This window comes from Acomys minous, assembly GCF_964271855.1.
Source record: "Acomys minous genome assembly, chromosome: 2".
Classification (NCBI taxonomy): Eukaryota; Metazoa; Chordata; class Mammalia; order Rodentia; family Muridae; genus Acomys; species Acomys minous.
The window spans coordinates 52,540,057-52,552,286 of NC_140484.1; the positions used below are offsets into that span (position 1 = coordinate 52,540,057).

The following is a 12,230-nucleotide window of genomic DNA, read 5'->3' on the forward strand; positions in this document are numbered from 1 at the left end:
TCCTTTGGAGATGCCACTATTCATGTTCATAGCGTGAATTAAGATTTATTTCATCAAAAGCAATGCAATTCACTTTAATTTTCCTAAGCTTGCTTTTATTTGCAAACGGGAATCAAGAGGGGCTATCACCTTTTAAAAAAATTAAGCAAATATTGATGCTTTGTTTTGGACTTGCTGTTGTTTGAGGGTATGGTATGTGTGGGTTAGCACGTGTCACAGTGCATGTGTGGCACATGTGAAAGAACAACTTCATTGAGTTGGTGCTCTGACTGCACCTTTGTGTGGGTTCCTGGGATCAAACTCAGTTAGTTGGTCAGGCTGATGGAAGTAGCTTCTCCCAGGAGGCGTTTTCCCCAGCCCCAGTGCTGACCCAGCATGTGGTCAGTGCCACCGTCATGCACAGGTTCCACGTTCTCATCCTCTTAGGACTCCACACTCTGCTCACTGCTCATCTTGGTGCCATCCTCTCGGAGAGCCGCAGCACAGTCCGAGACTCCATGCAGTCAGCTGTGGACCAGGTCTTGGAGCCTCATCACCAGGCTGTCGAGGTAATAAGACACTGACAGTGGGAGTGGATACTCAGGGGCCTTGGATCCTCCTTTCCCTTGACGCGTCTTCCTGCGCTCCCGCCTGTGGTGAGGTCCTAAGGCTGCATCCGGACAGGGAGGTAAACTTTCATTTAGGCCACAGGCAGCCATTTGTACTTGAGTAGCAACAACAATAACACAGAAAACCGTGACAGCTGTACTTCTTCCTTTTTTGTTGTTTGGTTTGTTTGATTTTTCAAGACAAGGTTTCGTTGTGCAGCCCTGGCTGTCCTAGAACTCAGTCTGTTGACCAGGCTGGCCTCGAACTCAGAGATCCACCTGCCTCTGCCTCCCAAGTGCTGGGATTAAAGGTGTGCGCCACCACCACCTGATGTACCTCTTCCTTATCTGTGTATCTTGATCCCACTTGTTCTCTGGAGCTGAACGTTACCTTTTTCCCTCACTTCCCCAGTTATTTCATAATCTCATACTTGCTTCTGCTCACACTGGAGCCTTCCGATCTGTGTGCTTTTGGTAATGCATATCCTATTTCCTATGCCCTAGCCCTTGGAGAGAAACAGCTAACTAAAGAGCAAACTTAAAACTAAAAAAAAAAAAAAAAAAAAAAATTAGGTTGAGCTGGGTCTGCTAGCTTCTGTGTATAATCACAGCATTGGTAAATTGAGGCAGGATTGCTGAAAGCTCAAGGTCAGCCTTTGTTACAGAATAAATTCCAGGACAGCCAAGGCTATAGTGTGAGACACTGCCTACCACAAAATACGGGACCAATGAGGTGATTCAGCAGGCAAATCATTGTCCACACAAGCCTGACCAACTGAGTTTGATCCCAGGAACCTACACAAGGGTGCAGTTAGAGAACCAACTCAGTGAAGTTGTCCTTTCACTGCCACACCTGCACTGTGACACGTGTTAACCCACACTACCATACCCTCAAACAATAGCAAGTCCAAGACAAAGCATCAATATTTGCTTTATTTTTTTTAAGGTTTATTTATTTACTGTTATGTATACAGTCCTCTGCCTGCATGTACACCTGCAGGCCAGAAGAGGGCATTAGATCACATTATAGATGGTTGTGAGCCACCATGTGGTTGCTGGGAATTGAACTCAGGACCTCTGGAACAGCAGCAGCCAATGCTCTTAACCTCTGAACCATCTCTCCAGCTCCCTCCTGTGTTTTCGTAGTCTGCCTATATCACTATGCCATCTCTGTGGAAGAAGACAGTGTTTTGAGTCGTAAAAGTCCTTGTCACAGCAGAAATCAGCGTCATGTCGTTGCTTTTATTAAGTGTTGGTGGTGGAACTGTCACTGCTCTCAATTAGAATCTTCGCCTCTTTGGCATTCTCGGAGCCAGTACTTTGTGACTAGTATGGTTTCCTCCTTACAACAGGCTCAGCAGAGACTGCAGGGCTCCCTCTCTGTGGCTGTGAATTCCATCATGGCTGTGCTGACTGGAAGCACCTGTGGCACCTTCAGGAAGACATGCCTTCAGGCTCTTGAGGTTAGCAGATGGAGGTGGGGTCAACAGATCAGGCTGAGTGACACCCTGGAACAGGCCTTACCACATAACATGTACAGTGCTAAAACACTTCTAGCGTGATCCTACCTTGTACCAGGTTTGAGTGTTTTCAGAAGTATTTGTTGGGGCTAGAGAGATGGCTCTCCAGTTAAGAGCTCCTCTCCCAAAAGGCCTGGTTCAATGCCCAGCTCCCGCATGGCCGCTCACCACCATCTGTAACTCCACTTCCAGGGCTTCTGACTCTGTCCTTTGGCCTCTATAGGCACCATGCGTGTACAGAGTGCGCGGACATGCGTGCACCCATACACATAAACATTTAAAATAATACTTAAGCTGGGCATGATGGCACACATCTTTCAGCCCAGTACTCAGGAGACAGAGGCAAGTAGATCTCCAGAGACAGTTCCAGGACAGCCAGGGTTACACAGAGAAACCCTGTCTCAAAAAAAGAAAAAAAGGAATTGTTAAAGAGTAGCAGCATATAAAAACCATTTTTATAATCGAGAAAAGGTATTTAAGGGCTCTATCTTCTTTACACAACTAGCTGAGAGAGAGACCTAGAATTAAATCCTTGACCCCCAGGTCCCTGTTGAGGAATGCCTCACTACCCCACGGTGACACAACACACTAGAATCAGCTGAGCAGACACAGACAGCATCAGTCTGTGTGGCATGAATTGGAATCGGAGTCTGGCGGAAGTCAATTCCTGACTTGTTTACTTGCTATGTGGAATTAGGCCTAGATTTAACTGCTTTGAAACTTGTTTAAAAGTTGAGGGAAACTATGAGCCTCTCATATTAGTTGAGGGCTAAATGTATGCTACAGTATGAATGTTTGTATCATTCCAGACTTCGTAAGTTGAAACCTCACCTCTCAGTGTGGTGCTCTTGGCTACTAAAACCAGCTCAAGATATTTTATGTTTTTGGAGATATCTCAGGTGAAGGCACTTGCTGTCTCGTCTGCTTGTATCTGAGAGAAAATAAGTCCTGGGAGTTGTCCTTTGACCTCTACACACTCACACACACACACACACACACACGGCTTTTTTATTTTATTTTTTGAAACAGGGTCTCTCTATATAGTCCCATCTGTCCTGGAATTCACTATGTAGTCCAGGCTGGCCTTGAGCTCACAGATCTCGGCCTCACATGTGCTGGGATTAAAGGCGTGCACCCTAAAGGAAACTTTTACAAGAGTTTTAGGTTGTGCTCTTCAGCTGCCCATTTAGATCTCTGATCGCACAAATGGAGTCATCACATGGTCCAGACCTTAGCATGGCCTAAGACCTTAGCACAACTGCCTCCATGATGAAAGTGCCATTCAGCTCAGCACCACCTGCCAGAACACAAAGACTTGCTCCATCAAAGCCCACAGCTCCAGGAGTCTCTAAACGCACTAGCCTTGCTTTCTGGCTTCTGAAATTCTGCTTCGGGCTGACTGTTCTTGTTAGCTGAGGTATGTCAACCAGGACATGGGTTTTGTGTTTACCCAGAGAAAGTCTTAGGGCTACACTGGGATCCTGAACACTCAGGGTACTTGCCAGCTTGCTAATAAAGACTGCTGTTGGCTTAAACCCACACCTGAGCAGCCTTCTCTGGTGAGTACCCTACAACAGGATTAGCTCTTAAGTAAATGGCCTCATGAGCTGGTAAGATGGTAGTGGGCAGAGACACTTGCTGCCAAGCCTGAGAACTTGACTTCCATTATTGGGAGCTACATGATGGAGGGAGGACATTGTCTCCCACAGATTGTACTGTCCTCCACACGTGTGTCATAGCACCCCACCAAGGAGATTTTTTAAAATTGTACTGGTTCCAGATAAACTTTTGACCCTTCTGCACTGTGAGGATGCAGGAAAGACCCTGCAGGGGGAGCTGGGTGGTGGGGCACGCCTTTAATCCCAGCACTCGGGAGGCAGAGCAAGGAGATCTCTGTGACTTCAAGGCCAGCCTGGTCTACAAAGTGAGTTCCAAGACAGCCAAAGGTACACAGAGAACCCTGGGGGGGGGGGAGGGAGAGAGAGAGACAGAGAGAGAGAGATAGATAGAGAGAGAGAGAGAGAGAGAGAGAGAGAGAGAGAGAGAGAGATGGGAAGGAGGGAGGGAGGGAGGGAGAGAGGGGGGAGGGAGGGAGAGAGAGAGGGAAGGAGGGAGAGAGGGGAGAGGGAGAGAGAGAGAGAGAGAGAGAGAGAGAGAGAGAGAGAGAGGGAGGGAGGGAGAGGAGCCCCCTGCAGAGGGCCCATACCAGACCCTCGCTATGCTGGCACCTGGTCTTGTTCTAGTGTTGCTGTGCTAACATACTCTGATAGAAGTGACTTAAGGGAGAAAGGTTATTTCAGCTCAGTCCATCGTGGACATCAGGAGTTGGTCACATTGCATTTACAGTCAGAATAGCAGAGTGTGCTGGTCAGTGTTTTGTCAACTTGACAGAAGTCAGAGTCACAGGGAACCTCAATTGAGAAAGTGATCAGCTCAGTAGGCAAGCCTGTAGGACATTTCTTGATCAATGATTGATGTGGTAGGATAGTGCTCTCCCTGGGCAGGTGGTCCTGGAACATACTAGGAAAGTGGACCGAAAGCCAGGTGTGGTGGCGCATGCCTGTAATCCCAGCACTTGGGAGGCAGAAGCAGGTGGATCTCTGTGAGTTCACGGCCAGCCTGGCTTACAGGACAGCCAAGGCTACACAAAGGAACCCTGTCTTGAAAAAGCAAACAAAGAAAAAAAAGAAAAGAAAAAAAAGGAAGGAAGGAAGGAAGAGAAAAGGAAAGCAGACTGAGCAAGCCATGGAAAGCAAGTAAGCTGTGCTCCTCGGCGGCTTCTGCTTCCGTTTGCCTTCAGATCCCTGCCTTGAGTTCCCACACTGGCTGCCCTCAGTGGTGCACTGTCGTGTAGGATGAAATAAACTCTTTCCTTCACTTAGATCATAGTGTTTTACCACAGGATAGAAGCTCTAAGACACAGAACAGTGACTGCCAGGACTGCTCAAGTCTCCATCTCATTTAGCTCATGAGCTCCTTCCCAGAGACCAGTTCCCCCGACAGCTAGCAGGGTCTTCCCCTCAGTGACTGTCGTCAGAATAACCCCCACTGCTGTGCTCAGAGGCCTTTCCTCCAGGTAATTCTAAATCGTGTCAAGGTGACAATTAATATTAACCATCTGATCTCAGATATCCAAACCTGACAAATAAGGTTGTAGGCTTTATAAGCCCCTTAATCTATGAAATTTTGTTGTAGTGGCTGAAGAAACTGAGACTGTGAAAACAGATTACTCATAAGGGCTTCTCAGTACATGTTAGTCTCCCTTTTTCCTTTTGGGGTTATATAGTGACCGGTTGGGATTGCACTAGATCACAGACTCCCTGTTTATTCCTGCTGCTCCCTCCCTGCAAAGCAAACTTTGATTGCTCTGGAACTCTGTGTAGGGGAAGCTGGTCTTGAATTCACAGAGCTCCACCTGCTTCCTATGCCTGGATGTTGCCTCATCTTTATGTACTTTTTTCTTAAAAGATAATATAATACATATAAAAACTTAAATATTAATTTCTATTACTATAATTTAAAATTTTCACATCTCATATTGTATAGTTGGAACCAAGGAATTATATTTTGTATATAAGATGGCATTTTGACAATTTCAGCAGGGTTATAATTTGCTTTGATTTGCAAATAGTGTACTTTATTACTTAATCTAATTTAATGATCTAATATTGGGCATTTAAGTTGGTAACTTTTCTGCTGTATATAAATGGTGCTTCAGTTAATACTTCGTGTGATGCCTTGTTTAATCTAAAATTGCTTCCTAGAGTAAGGCACTTTGAGTTAGTGGCATAAAGAATAATACCTTTTTTCTTTTCTTTTCTTTCTTCTTTTTTTTCCAAGACAGGGTTTCTCTGTATAGCCTTGGCTGTCCTAGATTCACTTTGTAGACTAGGCTGGCCTTGAACTCACAGTGATCCACCTGCCTCTGCCTCCCGAGTGCTGAGATTAAAGGCATGTGCCACCACGCCTGACTAATAATACCTTTTAAAAAAAGATGTACTTATTTATTATGTATATATGTCTGCCTGCATGCCAGAAGTGGGCATGAGATCTCATTACAGATGGTTGTGAGCTACCATGTGGTTGCTGGGAATTGAACTCAGGACCTCTGGGAAGAGCAGCCAGTTCTCTTAACCTCTGAGCCATCTCTCCAGCCCCAGAATAATACCTTTTAAAGCAAGAGCCTTTACGTTATAGCTTCACCTTTGGGCATGTGGGTAATCAGGGTAGGAAGAAGTGGCCTTGGCTCTTATCCTACCTGATCTTGAGTGAGTCACTTCTTTTTTAATCCCAATTTCTCATCCATAAAATTAATATGTTAGGAGCTGGAGAAATGGCTCTGCCCTTATAAGAGCACTTGCTGTTCTTCCAGAGAACCCAAGTTTAGTTCCAAGTACACACACCAGGTGGCTCTCAACCAGCTCCAAGGGGCTCGATGCCTCTTCTAGCCTCTGCAGGGACCTGCGCACACCTAAAGATAATTTTTTAAAGTAGTGTCTGGTTCTGGCTGGTTCCTCCTGTCCTTTAACTCTGATACCCCCCAGTTCTGTACTAAAGCATCGGAGGCCAAGCACATTTGCCCTGGTGCAGACTGCATTCTGCTTCTCCTCTCTCCACAAGGCTTGTCTGAGAAGACTTCCCACTTTCCCTCAGCCTCACTGGTTCAGTGGGGTCACTGCTTCTCCTCTTATGGAAGAGATTCTTTTCCAGACCAGTTGTGGGGCAGAGGGACCTCTGTGATATTTATCTACTGTGGACAAAGATCTTGGTAGAAGGAGCTGGCCTAGGTGGGAGGACACACCACAAGCATCTCGGGCCCCCACAGAGACAGAACTGTGGGTGCAGGACAGTGCTGGTTTCTTGCTTCTACACCATGTTCCCTTCTGTTCAGGAAACCACTGTTTTCAGCACCTCCTGTTTTTCACCTGCTGTAGGCAGCGGACACCCAGGAATTTGGTGCCAAACTGCACAGAATATTCTATGATATCACCCAGCACAGATTTCTGCACCACTGCTCATGTGACACAGAGCAGGTAAGTGTTGTAGTGGAAGTCTCCCATTCTGATGTGGGAACCCTTAATTCAAGGTGGATGAGTACAAATGCTTCAGATCACGTGGCTCCTTTCAGCAAGGAGGCCTGTGGTCTAGAGAAACACCACGGAACCAAAGTGCTTTGTAGCAGCCGAGAGCGCACCAAGACTCTGGGCTCTGTTCCTGCCACTGAGTCATTGGCGTCATTCGAGGTGTGATTGGACCTTTCTGAGCTTTGGTTTCTACATCAGTAAAATAATAATAATGCACACCTAAAATTACTGCTGTAAAGTTTCGCCTAATGAAAACCTACCTTTAGTAGTTCGCCTGTCTGGGTGCTGTCAGCTGAAGTTTCTGATCTCAAGGAGCTGAGAGAACTCTAGCACCTTTGGTGACAGTGTCCTCCAACAAGGGGAGATCCTAGCTAGAAAATTCTGTGTGCCTTCAGATTCCAGCTGGAGCGGATAGTAGACTAAAGCCCACCTTTCTGGCTCACCTGCTCTCCCTCCCTCCCCTTTTGGTTTTTTGGAACAGGTTTCTCTGTCAGGAGAAAGTATAGACCATCAAACAAGGAGAGATAATCCAGGCAAAACTAGCAGCCTGCCTAAGGTAAGTAATGGGGCTGGTGCTACTTTAGTCCATTTGACATGCCGTGACAAAATATTTGAGCATAGGTACCTTACTTGGCTCAAAACTCTGGTGGCTAAAGGGTCCAGACAGCATGGCCCTGGCTTCTAGTGAGAAAGGAAGTAAGAGAAGGGAGAGGTGAGGCTCTTGTCAGCCCCCACGAGGGGCAGCTGTGTCCTATGCCAGCAATAACAAAACAGATTATGTGAATTATAACAATAATATATGTACTATCTTTAAGATTTATTTTTAACTTATTTATTTATTATATATACAGTGTTCTGCCTGCATGTACACCTACAGGCCAGAAGAGGGCATCAGATCACATTATAGATGGTTGTAAGCCACCATGTGGTTGCTGGGAATTGAACTCAGGACCTTTGGAGGAGCAGTCAGTGCCTTTAACCTCTGAGCCATCTCTCCAGCTCTAACATTTATTTATAGTCAGGCATAGTGATGCATGCCTTTAATCCCAGCACTTGGGAGGCAGAGGCAGGCAGATCTTCAAGGCCAGCCTGGTCTACTAAGCAAGTCCAAGACAGCCAAGGCTATACAGAGAAACCCTGTCTCAAAAAAAAAAGAGAGTTATTTTTATCATTGTTTAGCCTGCATCTATGTATGTACAGTACATGCATTCGGTACCCACAGAGGCTAGAGGACAGCATCAGATCCCCTGAAACTGGAGTCACAGATGGTTGTGACCCTCCATATGAGTCCTGGAAGTCTAATCTGCATCTTCTACAAGAGCAAAAAATGTAGTTAGTCCAAACAACATGATTACCAAATACAAGAAAGACTAGCTGGGCACAGTGGTTGGTACACACCTATACTCCAAGCTGTGTGGGAAGCTGAAGAGAAAACCTCAAGCTCACGGCCTGACTGAGCTACATAGTGACACTTGCCTCAAGACAAAGGAAAGAAAAAGACAAGGGGAAGAAGCCAAAGATGTAATTCAATAGTAGAGTGCTTGCTTAGCATGTGTGAGGCCAGCCCTAAAGAGGAAAAGACAGAAACTGGGTGAAGAGGAGACTGGTGGCTAGGAGCCATGTGTGAGGCCAGCCCTAGAGAGGAAAAGACAGAAACTGGGTAAAGAGGAAACTGGTGGCTAGGAGCCATGCCCTGGGTTTGATGCTCAGCACCCACATAGTGGCCCACAACTGTCTAGCACTTCAGACCCAAGGGATCTGACACCGTCTTCTGGCCTGCATAGGCACTGCGCACACATGATGCACAACATGCATTATTATAAAATAAATAATAAAAATGAAATTGAATAAAGAGCCAAGAAGTTACTATGCAGTCCGGAGAATCCTACTTTAACTGAGGAGCAATCTAGCCTCAGGTGCTGGGACAAAGAGAAGAAAAGACGGGCTGGAGAGACAGCTCAGTGGGTAAAGTGCTTGTTGTGCAAGCATTAGGATCTGAATTCCGTTTTTTTGTTTGTTTGTTTGTTTGTTTGTTTTCTCAAGACAGTTTTCTGTGTAACCCTGGATGTCGTGGAACTTACTCTGTAGACCAGGCTGGCCTCGAACTCACAGAGATCTGCCTGCCTCTGCCTCCCGAGTGCTGAGATTAAATGTGTGTGCCACCCACCCCCAGCAGGCTCTGATCCCTAGCACTCACATAAACATGTGTGCAGTGTCTGTAGTCTCACTGCTGGGGTAGAGATGGGTAGATCCCCAGGGACTTGCGGCTCAGGCAGCCGAGCTGAAGTGACAGACTTCAGGTTCAGGGAGATCCTGTCTCATAACCTGAGGTGGAGAGTAAGAGAGCTACACTGGCTATAGCAGCATCGGACAGACTCGTTTTAGGGTGGAAATACTGTGTGGGTTAAACAGGGTCATTCCAGAGCCAGCGAGATGGCTCAGGGGTAAACGTTCTTGCTGAGAAAATCCGGAGACCAGACTTTGATAATCATGTAAAAAGCCATATTGTGGTAGTGTGTATCCTTAATCTCAGCACTTCTGTGGCAAGATGAGAGGTAAAGGCAGGAGAATCAGCTGGAAGGCTGTGGGTCAGATGACCTGGAGCAGTGCACAGCACAGCAGGAACAGCAAGAGAGACCCTGCGTCAAAAGCAAGGCAGAAGGAGAGAACTGACCCCACGCCCCACAAGGTAGTCCTCCAGCTGCACACCCATGCTGCAGCCTGTGTGTGCTCACACCCACACACCATATACACAGTAATGAATAATACAAACAAAGAGGTCAGTTGGTCATGAAGACAACTGTAGATGCTCCTCAGCTTACAGTTGGATTACATCACAATAAACCATCATTAGTTAAAATCAGAACTAAAAGTTCACTTAGTTCACCCAGCTTAGATGTGCTCAGATACAATAGCTCCCATCTGGGAAAAACCCTCTAAACACAAAGCCAATTCTACACACTAGCTCATGGGATATATTGAATGCTATTCTGAAAGTTGGGGATGGGGCAGGGGTCGGTACAGGCAGGCAGATCTCTGAGTTCCAGGCCAGACAGGGCTACAAAGTGAGTTCCAGGACAACCAGAGCTACACAGAGAAACTCTGTCTCAAAAGGAAAAAAAAAAAAAGGAAAGAGTGAGGAGAAATCCACAAAGATCATGTGAAGCCAAGAATCCATGGCAAACCAGGATAACCCAGGGACTGTCTGTGGTCCCAAACAAGCACAGACCTTTTAAGAAGGCTTTAAAATACAGAAAGCAAATGAAAAAAAAATCTCTTAAGGATAAGGAGCTAAATCCAGGCTATGCCTGAAGATTTCAACATACTTCTCTCAATAATTGATAGACAGCTAGACAGGACACCAGTGAGTCTGTACACGTCTTTAACAGTGCTATCAATCAGTTTGGCCTAACTGACATTCATGGAAACACTTTGTCCAACGATGGAAGGATACAGTTCCTTTGATGCGCACAGGAGACATTCAGCAGGATAGAGTGTGTTCCAGCCACTGGACAGCGGTATCAGATTAGACCATGTTCCCAGACATTAGGTATCTCTCAATGTATTTAGACTCATTTAAAATCATGCAAATTTATGTTTTAAATTCTCATGACATCTCCTTGTGTGGAGGTCAGGGGACAACGTGCAGAAGCTATCCCCCATGTGTGCTCCAGGGATTGAACTTGGGCAGTCAGGATTGGTGAGTGCCTTCCATGGTGACTCATCTTGCTCCCAAGTACATGGTGTGTGTTTGTTGACATTAATTTGTGACACTTGCCACAGTGCATATGTGGAAGTCAGAGAGATGACTGGCAGGTATCTACCCTCTCCTATCATGTGGACTCAAATTATGGTGCTCAGGTCATCAGGATTGGTGGCAAATCTTTACCCTCAGAGCCATATCACCAGTCTCTGAAGTATATTTGACCACACTAGAATTACTAAAATAAGCCGGGCCCAGTGGCGCACGCCTTTAATCCCAGCACTCGGGGAGGCAGAGGCAGGTGGGTCACTGTGAGTTCGAGGCCAGCCTGGTCTACAAAGTGAGTCCAGGACAGCTAAGGCTACACAGAGAGACCCTGTCTCGAAAAACAAAAAAGAATTACTGAAATAAAACCAGTAACAGAAAGATTCTAAAGTAGCTGGAAAATAAATGATAAATGGGGTTAAACATGAAGTTAAAAGAAAAGTTAGAAGTAATTTAATTAATTGAAAATACAGATGATTGAAGTTTATGGACTGTAGCTGATGTTGCGTTGCCTTGAGAGAAAGGACAGCGTCAACACGGCAGCCTTGCCTTCCAGCCTAGACAATGGGAAGAGCAAGCTGCACAGATGGAGGAGCTGAGCAGAGCCAGGTGGGGATCAGTAGGAGATAAAGAAAACCACGGAACTAAAAGGCGTATGGACAGAGGTGTTAATAAAAGTGCAACCAGGACAACCAGGGCAGAACAGAAGGGCCGGCATGCGGCACGCACCTGTGCTTCCAGTGCTCAGGAAGGCAGGGCAGGGACATGAGGAGTCGAAGGCAGGCCTGGCTACACAGGGAGTTCAGGAACAGATTGACCTGCATAGCAAGAACGCCTTGTCTCAGATTTTTTTCTTTTAGAGATTGATGTCTTTATTTTATGTATATGAGCGCTCTGTTTTCATGCACACCAGAAGAGAGAATCAGATTCCATTATAGATGGTTGTGAGCCACCATGTGGTTTCTGGGACTTGAACTCAGGTCCCCTGGAAGAACAACCAATGCTCTTAACCACTGAGCCATCTCTCCAGCCCTAGATTTTTTTTTCTTTTAAGCCATAAAATGGCACTATGATGCCAGCAGTAGTGGTGCACATCTTTAATCCCAGCACTCCAGAGGCAGAGGCAGATGGATCTCTGTGAGTTCGAGGCCAGCCTAGTCTACAAAGTGAGTCTAGGACAGCCAAGGCTAACACAGAAAGACTTTGTCTCAAAAAAAAAAGAAAGAAAGAAAGAGAAACAAAAAACAAAACAAACAAAAAAACCAAAACAACAACAAAAAAAGAAATTAGA

At 46.0% G+C, this 12,230-nt stretch overlaps 1 protein-coding gene across 6 annotated transcripts in view; it reads left to right on the forward strand.

Moving 5' to 3' along the window:
• TOP6BL (TOP6B like initiator of meiotic double strand breaks) overlaps positions 1 to 12,230 on the forward strand; it is a 74,605-nt gene that overhangs the window by 56,290 nt on the left and 6,085 nt on the right. For all 6 annotated transcript variants that reach the window (XM_084773101.1, XM_084773099.1, XM_084773098.1 and 3 more), the window contains 4 exons: positions 427 to 548; positions 1,940 to 2,050; positions 7,042 to 7,140; positions 7,673 to 7,747. In XM_084773101.1, coding sequence (XP_084629227.1) covers positions 427 to 548; positions 1,940 to 2,050; positions 7,042 to 7,140; positions 7,673 to 7,747 — 407 coding nt within the window. The remainder of the gene's footprint in view (positions 1 to 426; positions 549 to 1,939; positions 2,051 to 7,041; positions 7,141 to 7,672; positions 7,748 to 12,230) is intronic.